The sequence below is a fragment of the Dermacentor silvarum genome, chromosome 1 (assembly GCF_013339745.2).
Source record: "Dermacentor silvarum isolate Dsil-2018 chromosome 1, BIME_Dsil_1.4, whole genome shotgun sequence".
Taxonomy (NCBI): Eukaryota; Metazoa; Arthropoda; class Arachnida; order Ixodida; family Ixodidae; genus Dermacentor; species Dermacentor silvarum.
In genome coordinates, this window is record NC_051154.1 from 311,371,534 (window position 1) to 311,395,532 (window position 23,999).

The window sequence follows — 23,999 nt, forward strand, 5'->3', positions numbered from 1 at the left end:
AGGTCTGACGTAAGTAAGTCTTAAGTTGACGAAACGATGACTCACATTTTGGTGTCCAGTCAAACGATACGTGCTTTTGCAACAGACGCGTCAGCAGGTGCACAACGTCAAATGCCATGTACCTGGACAGAACCAAGGTTATATTGTTTGCTGTAGCTTAGAAATACGCCTATTATTTTTCGGTTTCCACTTCATTAAACAGTCTTAATTATTCAACTTTTCAAATATTATAGTGGGATGAAAATACAGCAGGCTCCCATTTGGCTGGAAGAATTCGGGCGCCTGGTTTGAAAAAATTATGAACGATGTTCCATCTGCTTTTACTGGTCAATTTTGCAACGTCTTCGTGGATTACATAATTGTGTACTCTAATACCGAGCACCAGCACGCAAAGCATTTAATACAGCTTTTGGGAGCACCAAGTAAAGCCAAGTTGAAGATAAATATCAGAAAAAGCGAATTCTTCATGCGGTCTGTGGTGTTTCAGGGCAGAGCGTTTGACGGCCACACGAAAAGCACCAAAGCAGAGTCTGTCGAGAGGATAAAGAAATTGCCAAGGCCGCACAATTTGCATTCATTGCGAGTTTTCCTAGGTCTGTCTGGACACTTTCAAACGTTCATACCACACTACGCCACCATGACGAAGTTCTTGACATCTATAACACGGAAAGGTGCACCGCTTGTTTGGAATAAACATTGCGAAGAAACATATCAAGCACTTGTTAACATCATATCTTCAGATCCAGTCTTGATACTTTCGGACTTCGAAAAGCCTTTCGAGTTCGGCACGGACGTATCACATTACGGAACTGGGGCTGTCCTCTACCAACGGGATGACTCACAGCCACCAGCGCATCAACTCAAGGCTGTGGGTTATTACTCATACACATTTTCGAAAGCGAAAAACTAGGCTACTACGGAAATTGAAGCACTTCCAGTGATAATGGCTGTAAGGTATTTCCGAACATGTCTTGAAGGTCGACAGTTGAAGCAGTTTACGGACAAAAAGCACTTACCTATATTCTCAATCTCTCGCAACCCAAAAGCAGATTTGCGAGGTGGATCAACGAACTGCAGCAATTCACATTTGAAGTGACCCATAGACCAGGGGACAAACTACCAGAAGCTGATGCATTATCGAGGCTGCATATTTCATCAGCAGCCAATACGGAAAAAGCTTGCGTCATCTACAACTGGGAGGGAACAGACGAAATTCGACCACAGGGCGAGAAGTTTTACGTCCGAGAGACATGCCGGCCAAGAATCTTGCGACTTTACCATGACAGCGCCGATTAAGGTGGAGGGGGGGGGGGGGGGCATGACGGATTCTCAAAGGGGTTCAGGAAGATAAAGCAGTGCTTTACCTGGGAAAGTATGACAGATGACGTACACGAATATGTCCGCACTTGTCACCTGTGTCAAATGGCCAAAACCAAATACAAACCTAGAGGAAACGAAATGGGCTTTCTCGCGTATTCGAGCGTACCCTTTGAAGTTGTCCACCTCGACTTCGCTGAAGTAAAAAAGAAGAGGGAAGCGGTGAGGCAGACGCAGGCTTTCCTTGTCGCCATTGACGAATGTACAAGAATAAATCAGATAAATGTGGAAAAGAGGATGCCAACTCTGTAATCGTCCTAATGGAGCAAGTCATCTACAAGGCAACTAAAGTATTGGTCTCCGATAACGGACCTGCTTTTCGTAGCGAAAACTCAGAAGATGGGCAGAACAGAGAGGCATAACACTAAGGTTTTTGACTCCATACCATGCACAAGGTAACGGACTCGCAGGAAGAATAATTCGCGGTCTGAAGAAGTACTTGGATTTATACGCTACCATCCCTGGTGGGTAGAAATGTACCTTGGAGGAAACAGTCAGGAATCGCCGGCCACGTTATTTTTCTAGAGATGGCCAAGATAGCTGAAGAGCAAATTAAATATAAATTTCGAATGAAAAGAAAGTTCTACAATAGACACTATCGTAAGTTGCCTGTGATTGAACCTCGAAGTTTCATACTCGTCAAGAAAGGACTAAGTGGCCCCAAGTACCCATTTATTGGTGCATACAGGCACCAACGGCAAGCAAGCAAGGAATCCTCAAGTTGGTGTACTACGAGACTCCGGTGAAGGCAATCGAAGTTAGAACATCATCCCGTACCATCCTAGGAAGGATGCAGTCACAGGCCCCGGAAATTGTGGAGTGCCGTCAAAACGAAGAAGTGGCGCGAGTACCGGAGGAGAAGAGGAAGGGAAAGACGAAGTTCAATAAAATGGAGAAACGGCTTTATCCGTCTCCGTTGAGTTCTTTACATAAAATACGGACACCATGTCGCAGATATCGGCCACACTTTTTGTTTCATTCTATTGTTTCCTAAGGGCTAACAACTAAACGACACGCACTGTTTAAAGAAAACATATGCACCACTTTCCCAGCCATCTTGCCCATATTTACTGGGGAGGCAATGCCATTTTCTAACACACAGCCAGGGCACTGGCCACTTACAGTAGACGCCGATGGGAATCCAGGATGTGTCCATTCATCGGTCAATAGGTCACTGCTTGTAGGGATGTTTGTCTTCTGCTCCAACTGTAGATATATATATATATATATATATACAGGGTGTTTCAGCGAACACTTTCAAAATTTATGTAAGGTTGCCTGTGGCAGATAGCCCAATTCTAGTTAATGAGCTGGTCTACTCGAAGAGGCGGACATTATTTGCACAAAAAAATTGAAATGAATATTTGACTAAACAACAAAAATTCACTAATTACCTTTTTAACTAATTACTTTGATGGCCCATATTGCAATTGATGGCCCAATTGATGGCCCACAGCAACTATTGTAAATTTTTGGAAGTGTTCGCTGAAACACCTTGTATATATATATATATATATATATATATATATATATATTGCCACGAGACAGTGAAGGGGCTGCTACTGTCGGTCGGACGAAGACGACGGCGACGAAGTGGCCAGAGGCGCGCGACAGCCTTGCATCCGTCGCTGCTGCTTATCCAAACCTTGTATATAGCCATACTCACTCCCTAAATAAACGTTATCCCCGTAACATCTTTGGTGGAGGTGCTGGGTAAACCTGTCAACGTGCCGGCTCCGTCAACCAAGCACGGAACTTCGAAGCGGTCGCCGTCCTGGTTGCTCCGCGATGACCAGTGAAGTGTCGACGGTGCAGCAGCCACCGGCTCCTGTGATTATTTTGCACCCACAAGACCCGGGAACCTTTTCTGGCACAGATGGCTTGGATGTTGAAGACTGGATCGACATGTACGAACGCGTCAGCAACCGCAACAGGCGGGACCCCGCGGTTATGTTAGCCAACGCGATATTTTATCTGAAAGGGACGGCACGCGTGTGGTACCGGACGCATGAAGAAGATCTTACAAGTTGGGACGCTTGCAAGGCGAAGCTGCGTGAATTGTTCGGCAGATCATTTGATCGACAGCAGGCTGCTAAAAAGGAGTTGGGATCTCGTATCCAGACGACCACTGAATCTTACATTTCGTACATACAGGACGTCCTGGGCCTTTGTCGAAAAGTTGACGCACAAATGGCCGAAGATGACAAGATATCGCATATTTTGAAAGGAATAGCCGACGACGCGTTTAATCTACTGGTGTGTAAGGACTGTACGACGGTCGACGCCGTAGTTAAGGAATGCCAGCGCTTTGAACAAGCGAAGAGTCGCCGCATCACCCGCCAGTGCCTTCGGCTACCTAACACTGCCGCCACATCATCATGCGAAGACCCACCGACGCCTGTACCGGCTACAGCGTCAGAAGATGTAACGCGTATTGTCCGCCGCGAACTTGAAGCTCTAGCTCCTACGGCCGTTCTTCCAGACGTTCAGTCAGCCAACCTGCCCACCGTGTCACTCATAAAAGCAGTCGTCCGCCAGGAGTTCGCGAACATGGGATTATCATCGGCCGTCTGTTCTATTCGTACATCCGAACGTACCCCTGCAAATGTCACCCAGAACCAGGTCTACCCTTCGCGCTACAGAAACCCGGCTGACTGGAGGACGGCAGACGACCGACCCATATGTTTCAACTGCTCTCGCGTTGGACACATTGCCCGTCACTGCCGCAGTAGCTGGTCGTCGCCTTCAAACTGGAGCACTGGATCTTGGCGTCATCCTGGAGGCAACATTCGACGGTTTTCCCCTGGCTCTGATCCACATGCTTCCGATGCTTCCGATGCCGCCGCTCCACACTCCAGGTTTAGCCGCTCACCGTCCCCACAAGGCCGTCGATCTCGATCGCCGCGACCATACCGGTCATCGTCCCCTGCACGGCCTGGCACCTACGCTCCGGAAAACTAAGCCGTGCAGCTCCCGGAGGTGACGCTGCATCAGTGACCCGATATACAAATCCTCTGTTGACTGTACCTACGCGCCGAAACCTTCTGGACATTCAAGTGGACGACGTCACCGTTACGGCCCTCACAGACACCGGAGCGCAGATTTCAATAATGAGCGCTGCTCTCCGTACTCAGCTCCGCAAAGTGATTACGCCCGCAATTCAGAGCACAGTACGGGTCGCTGATGGCAGCTCGTCTGCCGTTCTTGGTATGTGCACCGCCCGAGTGTACATTGCTGGCCATCAGACCATTGGTTTGTTCGCCGTGCTTGCGCAGTGTCCCCACGACGTGATCCTCGGCCTAGACTTTCTCTCGACGCACTCAGCCCTTATCGACTGCTCCACAGGTGTACTTCAACTGGAGCTCCCTTTCGACGCCCACGTACTATCGGACACTCCCAGCCGCTTATGTTCTGTCGAGTTCCTCCACCTGCCACCGCAAGCCTCCACGTACGTCCCATTAAGTTCCTCTCCTCCTGTGTGCGATGGTGAATACGTTGTTTCCCCGATTCTCGAAGTGGTCCTGATGCACTCTGTCGTTCTCTCGCACACTGTGGTTACCGTACGCGACAACAAAACCTGCCTGCCGCTTTTGAACTTTGGTCTTTCTACCCACGTGCTACCTGCTGGCATCGCGCTTGCCACCATGTCGTCGTTGCAAGAATGCGCGATTTCTGTGTTAGCCGTCGACGGCCCTCGAACTGTTTCCGGCTCTCTCACAGCCACCTCGTCGCTATGTGCCAATTTCGAGAAAATGATATCAGCCGACCTTTCACATACGCAAGCAGAAGATCTTCGCCGGGTCTTGCTGTCGTATTCCGATATCTTTGACCTCGAAAATCGCCCTTTAGGCCAGACAACAGTTGTTCAGCACTCCATCCACACCGGTGATGCTCAACCGGTTCACCGGCGCCCTTATCGCGTTTCCGCTGCGGAACGCGCCATAATCCGAAAGGAAGTCGATAAAATGCAGGCCAAGAACATCATCGAACCGTCCTCGAGTCCTTGGGCCGCTCCTGTTGTGCTGGTCAAGAAAAAGGACAACACCTGGCGATTTTGTGTTGACTATCGACACCTCAACAAGATCACGAAAAAGGACGTCTATCCCTTGCCCCGTATCGACGACGCACTCGACTGTCTTCACGGCGCCCAATATTTCTCATCTATTGACCTTCGCTCAGGTTATTGGCAGATTGCTGTTGACCCACTGGACCGCGAAAAAACCGCATTCTTAACTCCCGATGGCCTCTATCACTTTAAAGTGATGCCTTTCGGCCTTTGCAATGCGCCCGCCACATTCGAGCGCATGATGGATTCGCTTCTTCGTGGCTTGAAATGGTCAACCTGCTTGTGCTACCTTGACGATGTCATTGTTTTTTCGCCAACATTTGACAGCCATCTTCAGCGCCTCTCCACCATTCTCGAGGTCTTCCGCAATGCCGGTCTCCAACTCAACGCCTCAAAATGCCGTTTCGGACGCCGTGAAATAACCGTACTTGGCCATCTCGTCAACGCGAAAGGTGTCCAGCCCGATCCTGAAAAAGTTCGCGCCGTGAAGCATTTTCCTGTACCTTGTTCGGCCAAAGACGTCCGCAGTTTTATAGGATTGTGCTCCTATTTCCGACGTTTTATTCGTAATTTCGCCGACATTGCGCGTCCCCTTACTGCGCTCCTCAAAAAAGACGTTGCTTTTACATGGGACTCACCCCAAGCTGCTGCCTTTTCGGCACTTATAGATGCCCTGACGACTTCCACTATTTTAGCGCAATTTGATCCGACTGCACCGACGGAACTTCGCACAGATGCCAGCGGCCATGGAATCGGTGCCGTCCTCGCTCAGCGTCAGAGCGGCCACGACTGTGTTATTGCGTACGCTAGCCGCCTCCTGTCCGCACCGGAGAAGAATTACTCCATCACGGAACGAGAGTGTCTTGCTCTTGTCTGGGCTGTCACCAAATTTCGTCCCTACCTGTTTGGCCGCACCTTTACCGTCGTAACTGATCATCACGCCCTCTGTTGGCTTTCTTCGCTCAAAGACCCTACAGGACGCCTTGGTCGTTGGGCTCTGCGCCTCCAAGAATACTCGTTTTCAGTGGTGCACAAGTGCGGTCAGCTTCATCAAGGTGCCGACTGTCTCTCACGGCATCCCGTGGATTCCCCTGACGTCTCCGAGCAAGACACCGACGCCTGCGTCTTGTCTATCTCGGACCTCGTTAATATACGGGACGAAGAACGCCGCGACTCGGTTTTACGGTCTATCATCGACAGTCTCAACTCCGCCACACCCGACCCTTCCCTCCACATGTTCTTCCTTCAGGACGGTACCTTATACCGCCATAATATGCATCCTGAGGGCCCTGAACGCCTCCTTGTCGTGCCTGCCCATCTGCAGTCAGATGTCCTTCGCCAGCTTCACGATGAGCCCACTGCTGGTCACCTTGGTGTCACCCGCACTTATGATCGCGTCAGGCGCCGTTTCTTCTGGCCTGGTCTCTATCGCTCCGTCCAACGATATGTCGCTAGCTGCGACAAATGCCAGCGCCGCAAGAGGCCAGCTATGTTATCTGCCGGTCTGCTTCATGCTATAGACATTCCCGCCGAACCATTCTTTCGTGTTGGGCTCGACCTTCTTGGTCCCTTTCCAACCTCGACATCAGGAAACAAGTGGGTCGCCGTAGCGACCGACTACGCGACGCGATACGCCATTACCCGTGCCCTCCCAACCAGTTGCGCTACGGATATCGCCGACTTTCTCCTTCATGACATCATCCTGCATCATGGTGCTCCTCGACAGCTTCTGACCGATCAAGGCCGACACTTTTTGTCTCGCGTCATCGATGACATCCTTCGTTCCTGCTCTACCCACCACAAGCTCACAACTGCTTATCACCCCCAAACGAATGGACTCACAGAGCGCCTGAACCGAACTCTGACCGATATGCTTTCAATGTACGTCTCCGCCGATCACCGCGATTGGGACGCTACTTTGCCGTACGTTACTTTCGCCTACAACTCGTCCCGACATGACACTACTGGCTACTCCCCGTTTTATCTCCTGTATGGACGCGAACCTTCTCTGCCTCTCGATACTTTACTTCCTGTCAGCTCAACCACCACGTACGTTCGCGACGCCCTAGCGCGCGCCGACACACCTCGCCAGATGGCACGTGAACGGCTCACAGTGTCTCAGGCTTCCCAGAAAGCCCTGTATGATAGTCGCCACAGAGACGTTTCTTACTCCCCAGGCGCTCTCGTGCTACTGTGGTCTCCGTCCCGCCGCATCGGTCTCTTCGAAAAGCTATTGTCCCGCTACGATGGTCCTTACAGAGTGCTACGTCAAGTCACCGACGTTACGTATGAGATCGAGCCAGTCACCGCACCAGCGCCGTCTACGCCCCCACCCTCTGCTATCGTGCACGTTGCGAGACTTAAGCCGTACGTAACTGGACCCTCTGGTCCGTCGTAGCAAGCACCGGGTCGGCGCTCTCGCCCCGGGGGGGTAGTGCCACGAGACAGTGAAGGGGCTGCTACTGTCGGTCGGACGAAGACGACGGCGACGAAGTGGCCAGAGGCGTGCGACAGCCTTGCATCCGTCGCTGCTGCTTATCCAAACCTTGTATATAGCCATACTCACTCCCTAAATAAACGTTATCCCCGTAACAATATATATATATATATATATATATATATAAGCACATGTAAGCTCTTGGAGCATATTATCGCTAATCACATATCCAACCACTTGGAAGCGAATAACTTTTTTGTAGATTTTCAGCATGGCTTTCGTAGGAAATTCTCAACCTCAACTCAATTGTTATCTATCGTACACGACTTTGCCAGTGCCATAGATGACCGCCTGCAGATTGACGCAATATTTCTAGACTTGTCAAAGGCATTTGACCGTGTGCCACATGCAAATTTAATTGAAATTCTTAATTCACTTGGACTACCAGAAAATATAGTTCATTGGATTCAGGTTTACTTAGAAAATCGTGTTCAGTTTGTGGAAATTGATGGTGTGAAATATAATAGCCTGCCTGTCTTATCCGGTGTACCACAGGGGTCAGTGCTGGGACCCCTGCTGTTTCTTATCTATGTAAATGATATTGCTAAAGATGTGGATCCTAATGTCAAGGTGAAATTGTTTGCTGATGATTGTGTCATTTATTCTTCTGTCAGGAGTTCTTCATGCCAGGATACACTTAACCGTAGTCTTTGTAAACTCGCGGACTGGTGCGACGACAGAGGAATGCAAATAAACTTTTCCAAAACAGTGTCAATGACAATAACATTGAAACGAAAACCGCTACTTTATACTTACCACATTGGCAATCGGAACCTCGAATCTATTACCTCTGTGAAATACTTAGGCATAACAATTAACAGTAACCTCAAATGGGACACCCATATTGACAACATATGCAACAAAGCATTCAAAAAACTTTGCTTTCTACGTAGAAAGCTAAAGAAGTCACCTTCATCTGTCAAGCTGCAAGCTTATCTTTCCCTCGTTCGCCCAGTCCTAGAATATGCTTCCATAGTGTGGGACCCATACTGTAATAAGGAAATTCATAAACTTGAAAGAATTCAGCGCCTGGCTGCACGGTTTATTTGCTCCGACTACAAAACTTCGTCGTCAGTTTCTGGTATGTTAGGCCAACTTGGACTGGATCCGCTCCATGTGCGCCGTAAAATCGCCAGGCTGAAATTTTTTTACTCATTGTTTCATAATCAAACTGGTTTCGCAAATGCCACATATATTACCCCTGTTCCACACAGGTCGGCACGTATTTTTCATTCTAAAGTAGTCCAGTCGTACTTTGCCCGCACTAATATCTTTCAGAAATCATTTTTTCCACTTACGAGCGAAGAATGGAATCATTTACCGGAATTTGTTGTTGAATGTACATCTTACGTTTCATTTGAAAAACTACTAAAAATGTTATTTTGTAAACCCTCTCCTGCTTGGGCAGCATTGCTGCCTGCAGTATTGTGTAAATAAAATAAATAAATAAATAAATAAATAAATAATATATGTGGTGTTTCAGCGAACATTTTCAAAATTGTTGAAAGGTTGCCTGTGGCACATAGCACCATTCTAGTTGATGACCTGGTCTACTCGATGAGGTGGACGTTACTTGCACATAAAAACTTAACTGGATAATCGACTAATCAACAAAAACTCGCTAATTAGGTTTTAACTAGTGACCTTATGGTGCATATTGCAATTTACAAATTCTAGCCGTGGAGTTCGCAAGGCGGATTCACTTGGGACGAATTCTAGGAATGACGCCAGTTTCGAGATATTAATTCCCGCACTTTTGGGAGAGAGAGAGAAACGAAGAGGGAAAGGTAGGGAGGTTTACCAAGGACGTGCCCGGTTTGCTACCCTACACTTGGGGAGGCGGAAATGGGAAGAATAGATAAGGAGAGAAAAAAAGAAAAAATTGAGTCAGTCATACGCAGAGACAGTCGCAGAAGAATCTCCGCTGCCACAAGCGTTCGTACAATCCAGCACTCTTCACGAACTACAGAAGGGCTTTTGTGGCCTTTTGCATGCAAGAATGCGTAGGCCATGGCCCAAGAATCTTTTCTCCCGAGAGCGTTCTGTTATCTTAGAGGTTGAGTTCAGCTTGGAGAATACGTCGTCAAGTGTCAAAAGATGGACAGTGACACAGAAGTTGCCCGAAAGTCTCGTCGCACCCGCACAAATTGGACGCCGCACTGTTGGTAATCCCTATTAGGAACGAATAGGCCTTGGGGAGAAATGCATTAGCGTTCGAATTGCCTTTGTGCTTCAATGAATAAAACGACGTTTTGTTAAGAAAGTAACTAGAATGCCAAAGCATTTCTCCGCCAAGTTCGATAACTAATATCCCAAAACTAGTGTCATCCTGAGAATTCGCTCCAAGTGGATCCGCCTTGCGAACTCCTCGGCTAGAATTTCTAAATTGCAATGTGGGCCATAAGTTTATTAGTTACAAAGCTAATTAGTGAATTGTTTTATTAGTCGATTATTCAGTTCAATTGTTTGTGCAAGTGATGTCCGCGAATTGTGCTATCTGCCACATGCAACCTTTAAAAAATTTTCAAAGTGTTCACGGAAACACTCTGTATATATATATATATATATATATATATATATGTGTGTGTGTGTGTGCGTGTGTGTGTGTGTGTGTGTGTGTGTGTGTGTGTGTGTGTGTGTGTGTGTGTGTGTGTGTGTGTGTGTGTGTGTGTGTGTGTGTGTGTGTGTGTGTGTGTGTATAGATGCGTGATAAGGGTGTGTGGAAAATAGAGAGGGAGATATTTGTTTTTCAAGAAGTGCATAAAATTTTTGAACACCGATGGCTCTACCTTGAAGTCATATAATACAGGGTGTTTCACAGAGCTTGACCTAAACCTTGAAAAATATGCAAATGCTGTGTAGATGGACCGAACCAAGGTAATATTGTTTGCCGTCGCTTAATGATACCTAGCTTATTTTTTGCATTATGCCTGATCAGACAATTAGTCTTAAATAAATAATCAACATCTCAATTATTAAGGTTGGATGAAAAGTGGCCGTGAGAAAATTGTAGAGTAACATGATAAACTCCCGATACAGCTTTCTGTTGCTCGAAACGTGCTACGTTTTTAAAAAAATGTTTTTCCGAGCGTGAAAGATGCCCGCGAATACACGCAAAGTGCCTCGCGCGGGCATTCGCGCGGCAATTTTACGTGTGTTCGCGGGCTTCTTACACGCTCAGAAAAAAATTTCAGTTTCGCCCGAAAGGCGAAGCATCGATTGCGATAGTAAATTAGTAGACAGCCATACGAATTAAGGATATTATTAGTTTTATCCACCGTATAAACTTGCAAACATCCGCTTATATTAACTAAATAACAAGCACGGTGTCACGCACGCACAGGCAAACATGAACACATCTCAATCGATGATCGCGGAAACTCGCTGTCAAAACGCTGCAGTCAGGAAGCGTGGCTGCAGCAGCGAGCGATTTGACCCTTTTGCTGTCTCTCGCTTTAACGCGAACTAAACGTCGAAAGCACAGTGGATACCAACCTAACGGCATTGGGCTTGCTTGGTCAACATCGGTGATCGCTTTGAAGAAAAGCCCGCGCGGGCGCACGCGCACTTTGTTCACGTCGCAGAGCGTTGTCAAGATACGGAGCCTGTGCAGCCTCGCCGTAAGCAGCAGCTGCAAGAGTAGAACGCCCCCCCCCCCCTCCTCTCCCCGCCCCCATGCCTCGCGCGCGACAGAAAACTGGGCGCTTTCTCCCCACCTTTGTTCCTCGCGCCCGCGAGATTGAGCAGCGATCGTTGGCCGACCCTGACCAGTTCTCACTCGGAAAAAGCGTACGGCGTGCGGCGATGATGTTATCGTGTTTGAACTTGATGCGGAACATCACGGTGACGGCAGAAATGCGCTTGTATTGTCCATATAATTTCTATCACAATTAAACACTTTTATGTAGCACGTATGGAGAACAGAAAGCTGTATCGGGAGTTTTTCACGTTGCTCTACAATTTTCTCATTTACACTTTTCATTTAATATATAATTATTGAGAAGTTGATTAATAAATTAGGACTAATAATCTAATTAGGGAGAATGCAAGAAATAATCTGAGTATCTCCAAGTGACGACAAACAACATTACCTGGGTTCTGTCCAGCTACGTAGCATTTGCGTATATTGGCCCCAAGTTACGTAAAACACCCTGTATTGTGGCACTATTCGATCACTAAAGTTCCTCATACCAGGTTTTACGTTTTTCATTAAATTATTCCTCAGAAATTTTAGAATGGCAGACTGCAAGCAAATTTCATGAAACATAACATTCATAGCTCATGCCTTTTACTTTAACTCATCTGAGGCTATGATTAAAAAAAAAATCGGCAGAGGCACTTAAGATTGCTTACGTGTGGGAATGCGAAAGAATGAAAGTCCCTTTGGTGAAATATTTTTTTTTGTGCGTTCCTTTTCCGCGGAAGCTCTCGCCTGCGTTCTAACTGCGCCTCTGTAAGGTCAAATCAAAACGGGCCAAGTGTCTCAACGCACTCGCTTGCGCGCGAGGAGTTCATAACTCGAAGTACCGCTCAACGGCGTTCTATTGGACATAATACGTTTTACTTCATACACTCATCTTTTTACACTCTTGACGTGGCCCCACCTCCTATCCAGTGGCTGCGTCGTCATTTGCCTAATAACACATGCACTAGGGCGCACGTTTCGTCAGCCAAATGGCTGCGACGTGACGTGCGTAGTGACGCATGTACTAGGCACACATTTAGTCAACCAGAACCGTGGAGCCGCCGTGGCGTCGGGGAAGCGTGCTCGGAGGCCCGGGTTCGATTCCAACCCAGACATAAATTTAGCTAATTTTCTTTTCATAGCCATTAATTCACTGTTTCCAGAAAACTCACTGACAAAGTTGAGGTCAATCCGAGTATTTTTTGACGCGTTCGTACTCGTTGCCGTCGGCCATTTTGGGTACCATCATTCGGTCACGGCGCCGACTACAACGCCGAATTTTCACGTAATGGGGCATATAATTTTTTCGCTGTAAAAGTTCAACATAATATTAGTGCTCAAGGCTGAACGTGATGGAATTTTACTGGCACAGCTATTTACGAGCAGAATGGCGGCGCCCGTGCCATGTCATTACAGCCCCTACGAGGCCTGTCAAAGCTCTTTGGCACGCTGTGTCAGAAATGTTGACGCACCAGCGCATTTTGGCGCTCCCGCACAAATGTTGGCTGACTTTTGTATGTAGCGCCAGCGTTAATCGGACCCGGATATGTTTAGGACACCGTCCGAGAAGTTAAAGCGCGTCGCTAAACCTTGCGTATCAGTCAGTGTTTCGCCCTCAGGGCGGAACACTGACTTATACGCTAGGTTTAGCCAAACTGGAATAGCTGACATTTGTATGTAGCGCCATCGTTAGTCGGACCCGCGTATGTTTAGGACACCGTCCTTCTCAAGCGCATCGCTAAACCTTGCGTATCAGTCATTGTTTCGCCCTTGGGGCGGAACACTGACTTATACGCTAGGTTTAGCCAAACTGGAATTCTTTTTAACTCTACGAACATGGCGGCAACAACTTATCGCCAACAGCGTTGCAACAGGAATATAGTTGCACACTGTAACGGCGCAGACACGCTGTAGCGCCCCGTCGCTCTCTTAAGGATCCTCCATAGAAATGGCTCTGTTGTCAAGAAATACAGTTGTGCATAACGGTAACTCAGTCTACTTTATTACTGAACAAACGTGCGAATATTTCAGTACGGCTTGCTGATCTATTTAGACTTTGATATTCACATTTCTTGCTCTGACAAATTTAAAAGTGAGCCTAAAATACCTTGATGCATGTAATGTTTTATTTTATTTTCTTCACGTGTGAAACAACCGCAAAGGATGGGCAATGTCAAAGAGGGCTTGTAAGCATTTAGTGCTTCCTACTTCTAAACTTTTCAAGAAAAAGACACCTTAGTTACACCAGAAAAACAAGCAATTTGTTCAGCCATTAATTATATTTCTACGGGGTGTCAAATGTACAGATGAAACTAACTTGGTACACCAAGAAAGTGGAGATTAAGCCGTGCAATTATTCAATTCCCTAATACGTACATAAGCGCAATAACGGTCACCTTATGCACAGATGCTCATCAGATATTTTGAAGAGAGTGGTATTTATATAAAAGCAAATATTGTTTCATACTGCTGACAAGACAACCTTTTTGGAGTGAAATCACATAATGTTTATATTTTTTGTGTTGCTGGCCTGACTGGTCTATTTGGATGCCCCTTACTACTTAGGCACACTTTATTCAGCAGTTAAACAATGTTCGGCACATTATCAACGTGCCACATTGATAATGTGCAGTAGTACCACGACAGGTATACCCCTCTCTCAGCAATGGCGACAGCCAAGGATGATCGATTTGAGACCATTTGATGCTGTCAGCATCGTTTGTGTGTTCTGTTTTGATTCTTTTCCCCCGGTAACAATAAACCATTCATCGGATGCATGAGATCAGCAAACTATTCAAGCTCCAAGTTATCCGAGTGAGGTGGGCATGTGCTGGATGTTGTTTATGTAGTAACAACCAAGGTAGCTAATGCAAAGTCACATTATTTTTAGAAGCAAAAGTGCATAGCATAGCATAAAAGGTGGCTAGTGCCTATATTTAATCAGAAAACAAACATTATCGAGTGATTCAGCTTTGTATTGAGTTTGTACAGTGATCCCACATTGTGTGAAAAGGTTGACGTAATTAGGTGGCTTAGCTTTCGTGATTACGTTTCTTAATTAGGGCGTGCTTTAACGCGCACATGACAATGAAATGAAGCTCAGGCTCATATGGCGCAAGACACACTATAGGACAGAACACTATGACATGCCTGCTGTCACAGGAATTCCAACCCATAGTACCTTATAAGCAATGCGAGCATGTTCATTGTCTCAGCAACTTGTACTGGTGTCTACTAAAATAGCACATTGTTTACATCATAGATATTATTTCATGAGCAATCCTAATGAACACAAAGCTTTCTGCAGCCTCCTTCATTAGCAACACGCACAGGGCAGCAGAAGGAAGAGGGGAAATATTTTTTCACATTCTTTATTTTCATAAGAAACCCAGAGTGTTCCTTGGGTGCAGCTAAGTAATTAATGCGCAATGGATTTTGTGCAAACCTGCAAGATTGGCGAGTCATAGTATAATTTAGTTGCTACCTTAGTAGTCAATGAAGGCAGCCCCTTGAGCGCTGTGAAAGGGAGCTCAAAAATTTGCATTCACGAGGCAACAATGGCTCAACCTCTCTACCATACGTAAAATTTGCTCGCAGTAAAACATATAGTGGAAAAGCGGGTATGCATGCATTTACATGTAATAATCAAATCGATACATCACAAGTATTATTTAATTTCTTCCAATGCTGTTCAGCATTGTACAAATCTTGTTGCAACGGTGTGTGTCGAATAATATAACCTGACAAATCAGAGCTGTGATAATTCATTACATTCAAAGACACCTTGCAAGAAGCTTAGATACTGCATTTAAAGCAAAGGAATTGCACTCATGACATCATGTGCCTATATATGGGTCCGTTTATCATCAGACGCTTTCTTCCCTACTCCTTCAATGAACCTGAAACCTGAAACCTTCAATGAACCTGGGCGCACCACATAACCTGAAGTTATGTGGTGCGCCCAGGCATGGTTGTAATCCTGCAGGCACACTAGAACAGCATGACTTTGCACAAGCATCACTTTCCATTACTCTGAAATGAAGGTGGCCCATATTTGTTGTCAGAATATGCTTAAAACATAGCCATCTAGCACTCACTAAAACCTCTGAACAGTAAGGCTTGATGTGCCGCCTTGGTGGAGTGAAACTTCAAGTTCATAGTAGAAAACCACAGAATTGGGCAAGGAGGACACAAGTGGATAAGTAATCAGTGCTTTGACATGGAAGATGACAGGAATACTACGATCGGTCGAGCGTGGCTCATGTTTCGCTTCTGCCACCTTTGCTTCTTCAGTGTGTAAATATTCTTTGTGTATCAACTTTCTTCTAGATTTACCGAACTGTGATCCCATAATAAATGGATCAATAAATGTATAAAAAAATAAAATAAAATTGTTGATTCTTTACAACATACGGGAACCGCCGTATTTTGAAATTCTGAAAAGCGCAGTCCACAAGCAATGTGGGAGTATATACGTATAGCTTTAACGCTTGCGTGGGTGTAATAAAGCGGAAGGGCGGGAACGGAACGCCGCCGCACTCACCTGTAAAAAAAGCTGCCGCGAAGCCACTGTACTGGCCCGAGTCGTCCGACTTGAATTGAATGAGCAGCTTCTTGCCCTTGGAGGTGATGGTGGGTGGCAGGGTGGAGCCGCAGAAGCGCCCGTGCTTCTGGCTTGTGCCATCGTTCATCACGCTGATGATTTCCACATAGTCGAACTTGCAGTCTTCCTGTCGGCGATAGAACAATCAAGGTACACAGAGATAAGGTAAAAAAGTAACTGTGCAGTGCAATGCTGGTGCTAAGTGCCACTGGCGCATAATGTGCTCGTAAAGGTACGAAAACAAGTTCAGTCAAACAAAATAAAAGACGGCACAGGGAAATGTTTCAGTGAGAGTTGCAATGAGGAGGAAAGAAAGAAAGAAACAAGGAGAACAATAAGAAGAGAGCAGAAGGAAAGTCCGGAAGGACAACCAGATGCACGTCATGGTTTGCTAACCTACACCCGAGAAAAGAGTGACAATCATATGAAGCCAACACAAAATGAAGGCAAGGGAAGCATCGGGGATATTAGTCGTTGTTTAACATGATATGTACAAATGATTTGGTTTTTGTAAACAAAAGTGTACCAATAAAAGAACTTCTCGCTGTTTTAAATAAGCTGCGCTGGTACTCGGACGGAGCGATTGCCGGCAGCTTTTGCAAGGCTAGCCTGCAGCAAGCAACATTCCTCCTTTTTCTCATAGACGTGGACACGCTTCTTGTAAATTGTATAGATAGTTCTCATGTCATGTCACGGACTCAGCTTCTTGCTGTGCTAGTACCCAAACAAGACGGCAGGACGACGTCAGCCCATCTTATCATTACGCGTACATTGTTTTGCTGACCGGATTATCGCTGTCATCGATTTGTCTCCAAGTGCAAGACGCGCATTTTGTGCTGCCGTGCTGTCACGCTCCTTGTTTACGCCGCTTCTGGACGTGCTAGTTGCCTAATGTAGCGGCCACGATGACGTCAATGCAAACCATCTATACGCCAGCGTGCGAGCGCACGTGGTAAGATTTCGCACACTAACCCGCAGGCGAACGGCTCTCAGAATCAAAACAGGCAAGTTTTTCCCCAGCCAATAATACATGCTGCAAGCTTTGACTCGGCTCACGACGGTGCCGTGTTCCCGGTTTTCTGCAAGCTTTCCTTCACAGATGGACCACCTATTGATGGATGCGTATAACATTTACTCCTTTCTTTCACTGATAATAACGTCGGATTACCTGAGGAAACCACGGGCGCTTTACGGAATAACATCGCTATAAATCAACAGAATGAATTCATGAACCTAATATCAAGGCACCAAGGCAATTATAACAGCAATTACACAAAGGATTGCTGGCCCACTTATGACGGTCACATTATCTGATTAAATTTCGTACTTATTTGCTTCCTTCTTTTCATTTTTTTGGCATTGGAACAACGTAGGGGGCACTACATTGCAAAGCTATTCCAATCAATTTCTATTCCTGTCTAGCCCTCTGATATTGGTCAAACTTTTTTCGGCAACGACCACTAGGCCTGTCTCACAATCGAGGTTATCAAAGCAATGAAAACGTTTCATCTCAATATGATGTGTACACACTGATTATTGATGCTTAGGCCAAACAACATGAACAACAAGAACAAAAATATTTCCGCTCCCATTCCACCCTGTGAAAGTGGATCTACGGGGAAGCTGTTGTCTAAGTTACACAAGCGCCACCACCACAAGGCGTCGCACCGTCGAGATAAATGTAGCGTTCACGACCTTGTTCGCGCCCTTTCCGTTGGTGCTTCAACGCCGCCGTGCACGTTCGCGGCCTCCTTTGCTTGCGCGTAATGAACGTCACCGTAATTTTTTAACAGTCTTGACCTGTTACCGATTACGGTCGCAGCACACTCTGCGCGACCGTTGCAATGGACAGAGCGCCCACTCATCAATGACAGATACATCTTGGGCATAAGTTCGTCACGCGCACACGCAGGTGTGCCCAACGTTACTAGAGTAGCTTCAGCTGTAAAACTCTCCGCCCGTGCGCTTATCGCCGCTGTCGCCACACCTTGGGCAGCCGCCAGATGGCGGCGCGGTTCCCTTGCGCTCCACTGCAGACGCCTCGCCACAGCCTTGAGCTCGAGCGGACGGGCAGCTTACGCGTGTTTCACGCTCGCTGGCGTTCTCCCTATAGTCCGAATTAGTGATACCATGCGAAAGCGATATCCACCTACTGCAATAAGATATATCGGGCTGGTTGGTTAATACTGAAAGAAGGGTAAACAGCGCGATAGGAAGAAACGCATACTACGAAGCGCAGAAGCTGAGTTTTTAAGTGTCGTGTGTTTCTTCCTGCCGCATAAACATTTCACGCAGTTTACTTTTCCCATACAGCAGCTTGGCACGTTTTCTCGCTGTTTTTACTTGCTTAACACTTTGGTCTGGGGCAGTTATACGCCAGCTAGCGAGACCACATTTGTTATCCAGAATATAACAGCACACTTTCTTGTAAACCAATGAACGCTTTATTAAAGAAAACGAAGTGAAAAAGAACTGTACCAATATTATGTTACAACGCTGGGAACAAGGTGGAAGAAGAAGGGCACGAGCTGGTGTCGGAAGACAACAACGTTAGGGACTTTCCTGCGCTGCCTGTCTTTTGTAATATCAGCTTTAAATAGATTTCACTGTTATTTTAATCTTTGTGTCACATTTTGGTGGAGGTGCGGGGTACATCTCATGCAAGACGGAGCTCCGAAGCGGACGTAGCCTGGCCGTTACCACCATGCCGACTGACGAAGCGGCTACAAAAACAGCGACCACAATGGTGCCCACTATGCCAACCGTCATCTTGGCTCTGCCCCGCGACCCTGGCACGTTTACGGGTGCCGACAACCTGGACGTCGAAGATTGGCTCCGGCTGTACGAGCGCGTCAGCTAAAGTAGCAGGTGGGGTCAGACCGTTATGTTAGCCAATCTGATCTTCTACTTGAAAGGCACGGCAAGGGTCTGGTTTCAGAAACACGAAGAGGAGCTAACGAGTTGGGAGCAATGCAAGAAAAAGCTCTGCGACCTTTTCGGGAGGACAGTTGGGTGACAACGAGCCGCGAAGAGGGAACTCGGAACTCGCACTCAGAGGTAAACCGAGTCATATGTGACGTATATTCAGGACGTTTTTGCCCTTTGCCGCAAGGTGGATGAGCGAATGCCGGAAGATGAAAAAGTGAACCATGTGCTGAAGGGCATAGCTGACGACGCATTTAACCTGCTCGTGTACAAGAACTGCACCAGCATCGAGGACATCATAAGTGAATGCCGACGTTTTGAAGAAGCTAAAGGCCGTCGAATTGTCCATCAGTATACCGGTATTCCAAATACATCCGCTACATCATCATGCGAAGACCATTCCGCGCCTCAGTCGACCACGTCTGAGAGCATTGTGCGCATCGTTCGCCGAGAGATAGAGTCCGCATCGCCGGTTAACTCCCAGACGTATGCCCCGAACGATTTTCGACCGACGGTTTCCCTCATCCAGTCTGTCGTTCGCGAAGAACTGGCGAACCTTGGTGTTCCCTCCGTTTGCCCCATCAACCGATCCGACGCCTTCACTACTACTATCCCGGCTCCGCGGAACCAGTGCTTCTCACGGCCCTATCGTAACCCAATGGAATGGCGAACACCAGATGACAGGCCTATTTGCTTCAACTGCCGACGTGTTGGCCATTTCTTGTCACTGCCGCAACACCTGGACACCCTCATTTTGATCTGCATTCCAACTATACCATCGCTCGCCAGGTAGTGGCTCGCCGCCGGAAGAACCCTAAGAGCCTTACCACCGTGCTGAGGCCTCGCCACCTAGACGGGAGAGTCGTTCGCCTTCTCCTCGACGGCCCCTGCCTCACCCAGCTACTCTTCACCTTTCTCCGTCGCCCATGGACCGGCGCTCTTCGGAAAACTGACGGGTGCAGCTCCGAGGAGTGACGCTGCTACATCAACCCGGACTGAAATTCCTCTGCTGACCCTGCCGACGGAAAGAAATTTACTTCAGGTGTATGTGGATGGTGTCCTTGTAACGACTTTGATTGATACCGGCGCGTACATATCTGTCATGAGTGACCATCTTCGTCAACGCCTGACTATAGTCATCACACCTACTGCGTCCTGTGTTGTGCGGGTCACAGACGGCAGAACGCCGGCCGTCATAGGAATGTGCGCTGCTCGTGTCCGTGTCGCCATCCGTCAGACCTCTGTTCTTTTCACTATTCTGGAAGAATCTCCCCACGACGTTATTTTCGGTGTCGATTTTCTATCAGCGCATTGGCGTTGATTGATTGCTCCGCGGGACTTGTTCGGCTCGATTTGCCCTGCTCTTCTGACCCTCCTGAGGAAGTTTCCAGCAGATTGTGTTCTACCGAGCACATTCGTCTTGCCCCCAAACTATGACGTGCGTCGTTCTTTCGCCCTCCCCACCTGTGCATGACGGTGAGGCCCCCTTATGGCCCCCATCGTGAGGCCCCCTTAGGCACCCATCGTCTCTCCAATTTCGGACGTCCCCCTGGCCCATAACATTGCGCTTCCTCACACTGTCGGCAATGTTACGAACAATTCTACGTGCCTGCCTATTCTAAACTGCGGACCATACAGCCGCGTTCTACAGCAAGACATAGCCTTAAGCACGCTGTCATTTTTCGAAGACTACCACCTCTCCGCCTTCACGACTGAAACGTCGTCTCATGGTGCTTCATCGCCTTCTTCACCTTAACCGACGTCCGCAACATGATTTCTCCTGATCTCGTGCCTCAACCCGCCGACCAGTTACGCCGTTTGCTCGCCTCATTCAGCGACATGTTTGACTTGGATAGTCGCCCTTTAGGTCAGACTTCCATTGCGAAACACATCATTGACACTGGCGACGCCCATCCGATTCACCGAAGACCTTACCGGGTGTCCTTGCATGAGCGACCAGTTATTCAAACGGAAGTCAAAAATGTGCTTTCTCGGGGAATAATTGAGCCGTCTTCAAGCCCGTGGGCGTCGCCTGTAGTCCTAGTTAAAAAGGACAACACCTGGCGTTTCTGCGTGGACTACTGGCACTTGAACAACATAACTAAAAAAAGATGTTTATACTCTCCCCTGCATCGATGACGCGCTGGACTGCCTTCACGGTGCGAAATATTTTTCTTCCATCGACATTCGGTCCGGCTACTGGCAGATTGCTGTAGACGACATGGACCGCGAGAAGACAGCGTTGGTAACACCGGATGGCCTATACGAGTTCAAAGTCATGCCTTTCAGCTTTTGTAATGCCCCAGCTACGTTCGAACGTATGATGCACGCTCTTCTGCATGGACTCAGGTGGTCCTTCTGTCTTTGTTACCTAGATGACGACATCGTTTTCGCTCCTACGTTTGCCACACACCTCGAGCGCCGTTCGTTAGTTCTTTCTTTATTTCGAAATGCTGGCCTCCAGCTTATTTCGTCTAAGTGTCACTTCGGTCACCGCCAAATCACTATCCTTGGCCATCTTGTTGACTCATCTGGTGTGCGCCCAGACCCAGATAAAGTGCGGGCTGTGAACAATGTTCCCCTACCGACCAGCGCCAAGGATGTACGGAGCTTTGTGGGCCTGTGTTCTTACTTCCGCCGCCTGTTTTCTTACTTCCGCCACAACTTTGCGGAAGTCGCCCGCCCTGTTACTAGGCTTCTGAAAGCTGATGCTTCATTTTCCTGGGGCCCTGAGCAAGCGACCGCCGTGTCGAAGCTCGTCTCCCTGTTGACATGTCTACCTAGTTTGGCGCATTTCTACCCGTCTGCGCCTACGGAAGTCCGCACTGATGCCAGTGGTCATGGAATCGGCGCCATTTTGTCTCAGCCTCAGCGAGGGAATGACCGCGGGGTTGCATATGCAAGTCGTTTGCTTTCCGCTGCTGAACGCAACTATTCTATCACTGAGCGAGAGTGCCTTGCACTTGCCCGGGCCATCGCGAAATTTCGTTCATACTTATATGGTCGGCCATTTACAGTCACTATAGACCACCACGCGCTGTGCTGGCTCTCTTCCCTGAAGGACCCTACAGGACGGCTCGGTCGCGGGGCATTGCGACTTCAGGAGTACCCGTACACCGTGGCCTACAAGTCTGGTCGTTTACACCAAGATGCCGACTGTCTGTCACGTTATCCTGTCAACCCACCGGGATATTTTCGCGACCGACACATCTGCTCCTGTTCCCTCGCTCTCTGCAATCACTGACCTCGCCACCGAGCAGCGCCCTGACCCATACATACGTGACGTCATGGACAAGCTCGCGTCTGCGCCGTCGACCCCTCCATTCGACCATTTGTCCTCCAGGAAGGCACGTTGTATCGGCACAGCATGCACCCTAGTGGTCCCGAGCTGCTGTTTGTCGTTCCCCGCCATCTGCGTGCCACCATTCTCTCTGTCACACGATGTACCCACGGCTGGTCGCCTTGGTTTCTCTCGCACGTACGATCGTGTACGATGCCGATTCTTTTGGCCCGGTTATACCGATCCGTCAACCGCTACGTCGCTTCTTGCGAGTTATGTTAGCGCCGGAAAAAGCCACCTCTACTCCCTGCTGGTCGTCTTCAACCTATCGACGTGCCATCCGAACAATTCTTTCGCGTTGGGTTAGACCTGCTTGGACCTTTTGCTATATCTGCTTCCTGCAACAAGTGGATTGCTGTCGCTACCGAATATGCAACTCGGTACGCGATTACCAAAGCTCTTCCGACATCCTGCGCGACCGACGCTGCTGAGTTTCTTTTGCACATCAGCCTTCATCACGGTGCTCCTCGTCAACTTCTTGCAGACCGCGACCGGTATGTCCTCTCCCGAGTTGTGGACGACCTACTCCGTACCGGCGCCACCAAGCACAAGCTAACTACTGCCTACCATCCGCAGACGAACGGCCTTACTGAGCGCCTTAATCGCACCATCACAGACATGCTATCAATGTACGTTTCCGATGACCACCGTGACTGGGACAGTGCTCTCCCCTTCGTCACATTCGCGCACAATTCGTCGCGTCACGACACAGCCGGTTACTCACCATTTTATCTATTGTACGGCCGCGACCCCGTATTGCCTTTCGACACCGTCCTGTCCATCGCTCAGGATTCTAAGTCGGAATATACGCCCGAGACGTCATTGCCACAGCCGAACAGGCACGTCAAGTTGCTCACCGTCGCCTTTCTATTTCCCAGCACAAGCAGCAGAGCACATATGACAATCGCCACAGTGACGCTGATTTCCTTCCCGGGGGCCTTGTCCTTCTATGGCCTCCTAGCCACCGCGTTGGCCTATCAGAAAAGCTAATGTCGCACTACGCTGGTCATTACCTGGTCCTGCGCCAGGTGACAGCTGTAACATACGAAATCTCCCCGGTTACACGCTTGTTACAAGTGTCAACGTCTTGTGTGATTTGGGTATGTGCCGCAAGCAGTAGTGGGACACGGGGTACGAGAGCGCAGAAGAAGACGTTCGCCTAGCGATAGCGGAACCTCGGCTGGCGCTCAAGACGGTCGGTTGCGTCCCAATAAACCCTGTCTTCACGGAGAGTTACCCGTAACAGAGTGGTGAAGGTACTGGGTACACGACGTCGCGGTAGCACGGAGTCGCAACCACTTGAACTTCGCCGGAGCCACCGTCTAGCCGGTCTCTCACCGACGACAGTCATCAGGCCACAGAACGGAGGACCAGAACCGGAGCCAATCAAAACCGCGCAAAGGTCAACGCCAGTTGCTCCTGCACACCATTACATAGAACCACGCTCGTTCACGGGAAGAGTGGGAGAAGACGTGGTCGAGTGGCTTACGCACTACAATCGGGTGA

General features: G+C 48.2%; 1 protein-coding gene across 3 annotated transcripts in view; it reads right to left on the reverse strand.

Moving 5' to 3' along the window:
• LOC119437297 (uncharacterized) overlaps nt 1-23,999 on the reverse strand; it is a 296,143-nt gene that overhangs the window by 178,534 nt on the left and 93,610 nt on the right. For 2 of the 3 annotated variants that reach the window (XM_049660417.1, XM_049660416.1), the window contains exon 3: nt 16,169-16,351. In XM_049660417.1, the coding sequence (XP_049516374.1) occupies nt 16,169-16,351 (183 nt within the window). Of the gene's footprint in view, nt 1-16,168; nt 16,356-23,999 lie in introns of all 3 variants that reach the window. The other variant, XM_037704354.2, reaches the window with a different exon arrangement.